General features: G+C 29.9%; 2 protein-coding genes across 4 annotated transcripts in view; both read right to left on the minus strand.

The window, feature by feature from the left end:
- Nucleotides 1–3,432, minus strand: part of LOC111625704 — an 8,394-nt gene extending 4,962 nt beyond the window's left edge. For 2 of the 3 annotated variants that reach the window (XM_023368921.1, XM_023368920.1), the window contains exons 1-2: nucleotides 3,274–3,429; nucleotides 3,101–3,215 (exon numbers count right to left, since the gene is read on the minus strand). In XM_023368921.1, the coding sequence (XP_023224689.1) occupies nucleotides 3,101–3,215; nucleotides 3,274–3,284 (126 nt within the window). In that variant the 5' untranslated portion in view covers nucleotides 3,285–3,429. Of the gene's footprint in view, nucleotides 1–3,100; nucleotides 3,216–3,273 lie in introns of all 3 variants that reach the window. The other variant, XM_023368922.1, reaches the window with a different exon arrangement.
- A 1,242-nt stretch (nucleotides 3,433–4,674) lies between these two features.
- Nucleotides 4,675–9,915, minus strand: part of LOC111625705 (AP-4 complex subunit epsilon-1-like) — a 56,510-nt gene continuing 51,269 nt past the window's right edge. Inside the window, exons 9-10 of the mRNA XM_023368923.1 lie at nucleotides 8,327–8,410; nucleotides 4,675–5,358 (exon numbers count right to left, since the gene is read on the minus strand). Coding sequence (XP_023224691.1) covers nucleotides 5,131–5,358; nucleotides 8,327–8,410 — 312 coding nt within the window. The 3' untranslated portion in view covers nucleotides 4,675–5,130. The remainder of the gene's footprint in view (nucleotides 5,359–8,326; nucleotides 8,411–9,915) is intronic.

A 9,915-nucleotide genomic window follows, 5' to 3' on the forward strand; every position in this document is an offset into this window, starting at 1 on the left:
CCCCTCTAATCCGTCACCTTTGGGACTGGGGGTATGGTCGAAACACAAAAAAGGTCAGATTATCAGAAAAAAGTAAAATAAACAATCTTCCCCTTTGTCCAGTCTTTGTAGCACTGCTAATTTTTCATTTAATGAAAGAGTAACGTGTTTACGTTTCACTCCTGACATGTTGAAAACACACACAAAATCGTACATATACACAATGTAAAACATATACTGTAACAAACACAGAAAAACTCCACAGACGGTGAGTCACCGACGAGTCGGGACAAGTTTCTCGAATCCGAAACGGTCGGATTAACTGGAGTGACGGACTAGCCGAGGGCGGGGACTAGAAGGGTTCTACTGTATGTAAGAAATATTTTGCAGAAATTAAACAGCATGAATATTTTTATTTATTTATACAAAAAAAATCAATGCTTTAGAAATAAAAACAATTTCAGCAGAGAAAAGTTTTAAAAATATCACTAAACAAGACTGGAAGATTTACTAATAATAAAATAATAATTCTTTGAAACTCACAATATGTGATAAAATAAAACTTTCCTAATACAGGTAACCCCTGTATAACACGGTAGTTACGTTCCAAAAAAATGCCGTGTTATGCGAAACAAACAACTAGTAAGAAAAGGAGGGTTAGGTTCCAAAAATTAAAAAACATGCTATTATATAAATAACAACAACTCTAAGCCCGAACTGCGTAACTGGCAAGCGCACTGCACGGCAAGCCCCGTCCCAGGCCATTCTTTTATTCCAGAAGGTTCTAAAATTTATTTAATAATTTATTTATTTAATTTTAATTATTAATTTAATTAAGAGATGGCACCTAACGCCTACCTCTAATGTCAAATTACTTTATTCCAATCATTTAATTAGCCGTATTATAGCCCGATATTTAGGCAATCGTTTGGTAATTTATCATGCTATTATATTTATAAGGAACCAAGTCCGAGCATTATTTTTATTTACTTTTATTTTGCTTTTTATTATATTTTTTTTGGGGCTTATGTTTTGTTAGGATGAAGGTTTCCTCACCATTCACCTTAGAAACTTAAAAATGGAAGAGAAACCAACTCACCAACGAGAGAAAAGCGCCGTAAAAAAAACTCATGCACACTTACATTCCCGAGCGGAAAAAAGTAAGTCCGCACCGAGAAAAAGGGGGGAGAAGACCCCACAACTTAAATTCGCTAAACCTTAAAAGAATAAAACATCCTGAAAATTGTAAAAAAGAATAATGTAAAAGGTTAGCGAGTATTGTCGGAAGATAGGCTGCCAGACAAATAGAAAAGTTTATTGTTAGCAAATAAGTATGTAAATGAGGGGAGTGATCGCATTCAGAATTGTGAAATACTGTGAGGTGACGCCTCACAGTATAAAGACTGAACGTCAAGTGAAGATGGACGAGGTGAACTCCAGTTAGCAACGAGCTTGGTGAGCTTCATAGCAGTGAACAAGAGAGGTGTCCAAGGATCAAATAGTTCCAAGGCGATTTTGAAGTTATTCGATTTGTAGATCAACGAATAGAGAAGGTCTTGAGAGTTGAGGAAATAGGTTCCTAGTATATTGAGGTGACGATTAGGATCTTTAATTCATAAGGATTATTGTATATAAGTTAAGTCTTTGAATTTTGTTGAATTCCAAAGGGGAATAGATTTAAGTTAGAAACTAGATTGATTTGAGTTTTATCGGGTTGATTCTTATTGATTTTCATTGAATAAATTGAAATTGTTTGATTTTTACTAAATTTTGTAAATAGTTATTATTAGAATTATTTATTAAATATTTGATTTTGTTATTGACAAACTTGGTCATTATTTAATTTCGGTGCACGCTAAAAGTCCAGACCTGGCACGTAACGCAAATCCGCGTAAAGTACCCGTTAGGTAATGGCTATTTCCGGCACACAGTTGTGTCGATAATCGTTGTAGAGGGCGGAAAAATAATATAGTACTTTACATATTTTCATAATTAAGATAAGAAAATTTTAATAAAGATATTTAAGTGGTACATATTAATATAAATTAAATAATGTTTTCTTCATTATCACTAAAAGCACTAGTAACCGAGGATAACTTGTCAAAAAGAAAACGGCACGTTATCCTTATTCTCTGAGCATTTTTCTGCATTATCTTCAGATCCATGCTTTACCTTTTGCAAAATGTACGTAATTTTAGATAGCTTGCTTCTAGTTAAAAGATCTTTATAAATTTCCTCATATGGTGCTAAACACTTATGAAGAATAAAGCAAGTATGAAAAAAGGGAAAAACATCTGGCAACATCAGAAGCAGAAGCGTTGCGATCTGGCAACGTTGAAACAAGTTTCGAGAAGGACCATGTGTATCGACAAAAGGCGAGAAAAGAAAATTTACATACTTAAGTACTAATAGTTCATGAAAATAATAATTTTCGTGAACTATTATTACTTAAGTATGTAAAAATTTATTACATTTCATGTTGTACGAGGGTTTTACCCAATTCTCAAACCGCGTCAGAGTAAATCCGTGCTATAACAGTACTGTGTTATACGGGGGTGGTACCAATTCTCGAACCGTGTTAGAGTGAATCCGTGCTATAGAAGTGCCGTGCTATACGGAGGTTACCTGTACATGATGTCTGAAAATTTATTGTGGAAAAGGTTTCAGTTAAGTTCCAATAAAAGTAAAATTTTATGTATGATATTACAGTTTCTCCTCCAGTAAATGCTGGAAATGTTCCCCAGAGGCTCCAAAATCCAGGGAACTGAGGTCCATAGACCAAACAGGCCAAATTCCACAGGAGATTATGTGACCAGCAAAGAAGTTTCCAAAAACTGTAGTCCAAAAACCAGAACATTTGTGTACTGGTTTTTGGACTACAGTTTTTGGTACTTTGTGTATATTTGTGTACTGGTTTTTGGACTACAGACTGTCCAAAAACCAGAACACTATGTACTGCAAAGTGGAAATGCAGGATATACAACTTATGGGTCTCATATGCAATGCTAAGTGTAACATTAAAATCAATACAAAGTTTTCACAGTAACTTCACAGTAACTTTTTGGACACTCTATATGATCAAAATGTTTGAAATGTACCCTAACAACTTTTTACACTTTACCTGTTTATCATTACTTGGTGCGATAGAACTACTAGTAGATCCCATATTTTTTTCTTTTAATCTTCCCTCTCTAGTCCACACAATTTTCGCTCGTACATGATCACTTCTGTAAGGACTACAAAAAAGTTACTGTTCATCGGTAATCTAATTTTTATATTTATGAATTAACTTACCTTTCTTGCATTGGAAAATTCTCAGAACAAAGAGAATGATAAGATGGAGAACAAACAATAGATTGTGAATCACTCCTCGAATCTGAATTCTCAATATTAAACTGAAATTCCTCTGTATGTAAAATGTCTGCTTCTGAAAATCATCATCAATATTAAAAAACTATACATATTGTATTATGATTTATTCTTAATTTTAGAATTAGTAAATACCTTCAAAATACAGTGGAACCTCGGTATATGACCTTAATCCGTTCCTGATGTTTGGACTTATACTGAATAGGACGTATACTAAACCAACCTTTCCCATAAGAAGTAATGTAAAAATGATTAATCCATTCTCGTGTAAAAAAACAAATAGCTGGATTTAAACACCTCGCTTTCCTGGTTAGTTCCTGCTTGATTTTTCATGAGATCAGCATGTATCTTTTTAGCTTTCTCACAAATAATTTCTTCCGATAGGATGTCACCAGCACACTGTTTTTCAGTTATCCAAGCAAAAGCAATTTCTCAACATCATCTGAAGTCTTTGATCTCTGTTTACAAATTGATTTAACTCCTTTCGCAACGATAGCAGATTTAATAATGTCTTTATTTTTCGCAATTGTCGATATCTTCGTTCTTGGAATATGGTATGCAACAGTTAAACCTCGAACACACGTCACCTTCATATTTCTCAACAATCTCTTTTTTCAGTTCCATTGTGATTCTAGTGATTTTTTTTAGTTTTCTGTTTCTTTTCATTTGCCTTTTTGCAATTCATGATTAATAAAATAATAAAATTTTACTTAAAATTTAAAAAAGTTATAAACCGTGGCACCGCAAACATCTAGTCAGNTAAATTAAGTACAATATGTAACGAAAATTTAAGTATACTTCAGAAGAAAATTTTCTTTAAAAATTTCTATTGAATGTCACCCATAAAAATACAGGTAACCTGAAATATCACTCGGGAAAATCACGATCGCACTTTATATATTGAAGATTAAATTATTTATTAAATTTTGTTATTATTAAAAACATCAAGATATCGTTTTTTTCATCTTAAATTTACATTCAGCCATTTTATAAAATGCCTCGATAGGCTAAATAAGTTTAATATATAACTGAACCATATTGGTTTGAATAAAATTTCGAATAAATCTATGAACATGAGTAGAATAAGCTATAAAAGAAATATTCGAAATTGTTGTAAAGTTATGATATAATTACAACTAATAAGATGAAAAATAACCTAAATTATTTAACCCGTATATTTTCAGATCGCTCTTAAACGCCCGTCCATCAGTGAAACTGAAATGTATTTTAAAAACTGTTTCGTAATTTAATAAATAATTTTAACGTAATGAAATCGAATTTATTATTAATTATTGCTTAAATATATTTTGTTTTTAAAGTGAATTGTGGAGCTATGGGGATCCCCTTTCATTATTCCACGATAGATTGACTAACGTTTAAGAAACGTCGGGATGCCTGACGTCAGTAACTTTTTTCTCGAGAGAACTGAACCTTCACACACTTAAGTGGGAGATATTAAACAGCCACAAAAATAATAATTCTAAATAAAAGCATTTTGAGAATGAATTTTTTAGCAATTTTCTAGTTTTATTGAAATTAAGTTCAATGAGTTTACAATTGTAAAAAAGAATTTCAGTTTAAAAGTCAAATACAATTTTAAAAATACTTTGATCATTTAATTCTACGATGGATGAAATCAGACAAAGTTGTCACATATAACACACATTATGAAAATTGTTTACAATTATGAAATTTTTATTTGATAGTTCATAAATTACTATATTATAATTAAAAAGAAATCACTGGGTAGAAAAATGAATCCATTTTTTCTTTATCAGCTCCTCAAGATTTGGCACCGTCACCATCTTGAACTGATTTATCGTCATTTTTTACCGATAATTCGGATGAATCCTCTGTTTTTCTCTGTCTTAACACTTGTGCAATTAAATTATCTTCTTCCGATCCAGTTAATTTAGCATCGTGATATTTAATATCACTTGAAACGTCATCCATTTCTTTCACTTCACTGACATTTAATGATTTCTTAAACATCAATCTTCTGTCTTCTTTCTAAAAGTTTAAATTATTATTATTATAAAATTTTTAGAAAGTAATTTTTAACTTCTAATGAACGTTAAATACTTTTTATTCACATCTCAACTGATCATATACAGAAATAATTAGAATTAAAAAAATAAAAGGCAACCAAATTTTAAAAATTATGAATTATGGAATAGTTTTACAAAATTTCATAAAATAAATTACTTAATTTCTAACATCAGAAGTTTTTAATTAGCAGTATTTAAACAATGGTTGGATGACAAAATAATAATTTTATTTAGCACATTCCTCATTAGGAAGATGTTAAATAAAATTTATATTAGGAATTTAAAATGGGTTTCTATTACATAGCATTGATAATTCATCTTATTTATTTATTAATATTTTCTCTCATCCAAACTTTTTTCCTAATTTTTACAACAAAAATCTGGAATTCTGAATTTGCACTTCAATTAAATAAATATTTGCACCTTTTTTCTTAGATTATTTGATGAGTTAGTACTATTATTAGTAAATGGTGTATTATTCTTTCTTCATAAATTATTTTTAAATCATCTTGTTAACTGGTGGCCAAAAGTTTCTGATTCCCTAAGTTAATTTTAGTCCAGATTAATAAATAATTAAAATAATGAATATGATTTGCATTGCATTCTGGAAACTTTTCTACATTGTTCAGTTTCCTAGCAACATAAAAAACATGCTGCATCATTGCATCTCATACACATAATTCTGTATAGAATCCTACAATTTTTAGAATTTTTTAGATGTAGAGACCTGGCCTTAGAAACATAAAAAAATTCCTTAACAAATAAAGAAGAAGTTAAATCATTTTTACTAAGACATCTTGCAACTATCATGTGTTAATAAAACTGAGGCAGAGCCAGAAAGAAAGAGGTGATTCTTGCACAGGCCAGGTATAGAAGAGGTGATCCAAGAACAAAGCAATCGATGTTTATTGCTATGTTCTTATATTTGTTTTTTGCACCCATTTTCTGTCAAGCATGCAATGCTGTTATATACATATCTGCCCCCTAAATTCCATTAGGGGTACTCAATTGCATAAGGGAGCATGGACATTATTTACTTTGACCCTACTGTACCTTGAAAACAAAGTCATGGACCCCCATTTTTTACTACATTTTGGGATTTCTCATCATAATTAATAGAAAATGGCAAAGTTTTATCAAAATCAGCCCATCAAATTTTGAGAGTGAACACAGTTCTGTAAACCACATATTTGAGGTGGAAAGTCACTTTCTCCTATGCTTATTTTTAAAAAAGCAACCCATTTTATTGATGTTTCTGCATAACAAATTGTTAACAGTTATGAATCACTAGCCAAAAAGTTCCTGAATGGGATCAGAAACTTATTGGCTGATGGCATTTTAGATTACTGAATTGTCAATCAATAAATTACATGATCAATGTTTTTCAAGAAAGCATGACTTTTATGCATGACTTTTATGTAAGATAATACAACTACATATAAAGCTAAGGATTCCATCAAGGAAATTGAAAATCCTTTCCTCCCAGAAGCACCGTGTGGACTGATTGGCCTGAAAACTCACCAGACCTGAATCCCACGGAAAACATTTGATTGCAATTGCAGGAGTAAGTATTTACATTATCCAGACCATGCAACAGGAAACAATTGATTCGTTGGTTCAACACGAATGGACTTCCTGATGTAGCCCAAAGTTGGCTGAGTGCACACACTTATCCTTGAAGATTAAGTGCTGAACAGAGTCAGAGATCAAGTTCAAAAGTATAAGATTTATTAGTATTGGAAATGCATTCCCAATACTAAGATAAGTCTGTGCACTCAGCCAACTTTGGGCTACATTGAGAAACATTAACTCAGACAAGAAATGAGGATATTTACAATGAATGGACTTCCATATCTTAGGAAAAGCTACCTAATACCATTCTAAGCTTCCCTAAAACAGAAAAGGAATGTTTGGCTAGTGATGGAAGCCATACTAAATACTAACACAGAAAATTGATGTTACAACTGTAGTATACAGTAAGTTTATTATTGTTAATAAATTTGAATATAAAATAGAAATTTGTGTTTTTCATTTTTTATAACTAATAAAAACAAGGAACATGTTCAGATTCAAACACTTTTTAGCCATCCTATGTAATTATATTTTCGCAGAGTTATTATTTTTCTTTTGAAGTTCCTCAGCTCTCATGTTCCAAAGTTCTCAATGAATTTCCTATTTAAAAAACAAAAAATAATAAAGACTAAATATGTAGGAATCTTGAGAAATGACAGCACAAAAACATCAATATTTTATATATCTAAAATAGTAGTAGATTAATTTTTGATTTGACTCTCGACTGTTTCAATATTTAATTTTATTTAACTATCTTAATATTTACACATTTTTTCATTAAAACAAAAAGAAAACTAATGAGTGACTTTACACATACTTCATCTATTTCTCTTCACTAGTTATATATATATTTGCTATCAAGTAAAATGATAAATTTTTTCTGTACAAATTGCTCTTTCTAATTAAAAAAATTAATAAGAGTAAAGGAAAATGACAATGAAAATTTAGTTCATGCTAATTAGATAAAATTAAATGGAAACAGAAATCTGGTATTACAAAAATTATAGTAGAAAAGGTCTGAATAAAATGAATTGTTACTATTCAGGGAAATAAGTAACATATTGTAGGTTAATAACAAAAATAATGAAAAAACAATTTATGAATAGTACTGTCAAAGTAATTTGCTGATAGCAAAAAATTTTTTAACCTTTAAAATTTGAATTTTAGTTTAAATACATAAAATTTTATTAAAAATTCATGTTAAGGAACTTTCTAAGTAGAAAATTGTAGCCACAAAAGACTAAAAAAATTGATACTTTTGAAACTTTTACTGCTAATTAAAAAATTCTTTATTGTTAACACATATTACAAAGCATTGTAAGAGAATATTAATAATAATTGATGCTTACTGATTTTACCTTTTGAGCTGCTTCATTCATGTTAGTTGTTCCAGCAAATAAGGCTTTACATAATTCTTCTTCTTGTGCTGTTGTTTGAAGCATCTAAAATATTAAATAAACAAATAATAATTTTATAATTTTTTAAAATTATAAGTTAAAGTTTTCAAAACAAACTGCAACTCCTAAAATTTGAAACAAAATCATTTTTGTGTACTTCAATATTTAAGTAGAATAAACTTTTCAGTAAAATGTGACAGATTTTATAAGGCTACAGCTTAAAGAAGTAATTAAAGTAACTTCTTTTATAATATTAATCAATAACTTCAATTCATTTCTGATACATAAAAAATAAAAGATATTTTTCTTAAAAATCTAAAAGTTACTAACTTGTTGAAACAAACTAACAAATCTTGCTAGCTATGTATCATTAGTGATCTAGAAGATGACAGCTTATCAATATAAAAAATTACAATTTAATATCATTTAAATAAAAATAATTTTTTAATTATTTTTATTTAAATGATATTAAATTGCACAAATATCCCCAACTTACAGTATATGGCTTAGATTATGAAACTAAATTAAAATTTACAAAAAGAATCTAACAATTTATTAATAAAACAGTAAAATCAAATCATTAGTAATAAGCCAATGTATCACAAATTCAAATCATATAATTATTTTGTGGTTAAATGCTTATCCTATTAATGCTGCTTACTATGATAATGTAATTATAAGATAATCAAACAAAAAATTCACTTGCAAGAAGCAGACTTGGTAATGCTGGCAATGTGTCTCAACCATTATATCTTTCTTATCTCTAATATCGGTTTTGAAAGTAATTACATTTTTTTACCACCACAGAGATTAGTTGCATTTTTACCTGCCAATTTCATTCTAAATTGCATTGTCATTATATATTTTGACAGCTGACATTTCAAGGCTTATTTGTAAAAAATTTTGTTTCATTCTTTGCAATTGTTTTTTTTTTTTGGGTCTCCCATCAAATATGGAAAATCAAAAGCAGCATTTTCGGCACATTTTGCTTTTTTATTACCAAAAAATTAAAAATGCTGTTCAAGCAAGAAAAAAATTGTGATGTGTATGGAGAAGACTGGTTGACAGAACAACAATGCCAAAACTGATTCACAAAATTTTTTTCTGGAAATTTTGATATTGAGAATGCACCACATTCTGGAAGGCCAGTTGAAGCTGTGAAGACAAAATAAAGGTATTGATTGAAGCAAACCACCAAATAACAACATGAGAAATCACTAAGAGATTAAATTTGTTGAATTCAACTATTAATGATCACTTGAAACGATCATGGGGTAGAAGAGATGAGCCTGCTCAAAGCACTTTGAAAGCAAATATTCATCAGAAAAAGTGATGCTCTCTGTTTGGTGGGATTTTAAGGGAATAGTTTGTTTATTTTTTTTTTGAGCTTCTACCAGACAATTCCACAATTGATACAAAAGTGTACTGCCATCAACTGGACAAATTGAGTGATACCATCGAACAAAAAAAGCCAGAATTGATCAACAGAAAAGGTAGTGTTTCACCATGATAATGCTAGACCTCACACAAGTTTGGTAACTCATCAGAAG

The sequence above is a fragment of the Centruroides sculpturatus genome, unplaced genomic scaffold (assembly GCF_000671375.1).
Source record: "Centruroides sculpturatus isolate CEXI.00-Female unplaced genomic scaffold, Cexi_2.0 scaffold78, whole genome shotgun sequence".
Classification (NCBI taxonomy): domain Eukaryota; kingdom Metazoa; phylum Arthropoda; class Arachnida; order Scorpiones; family Buthidae; genus Centruroides; species Centruroides sculpturatus.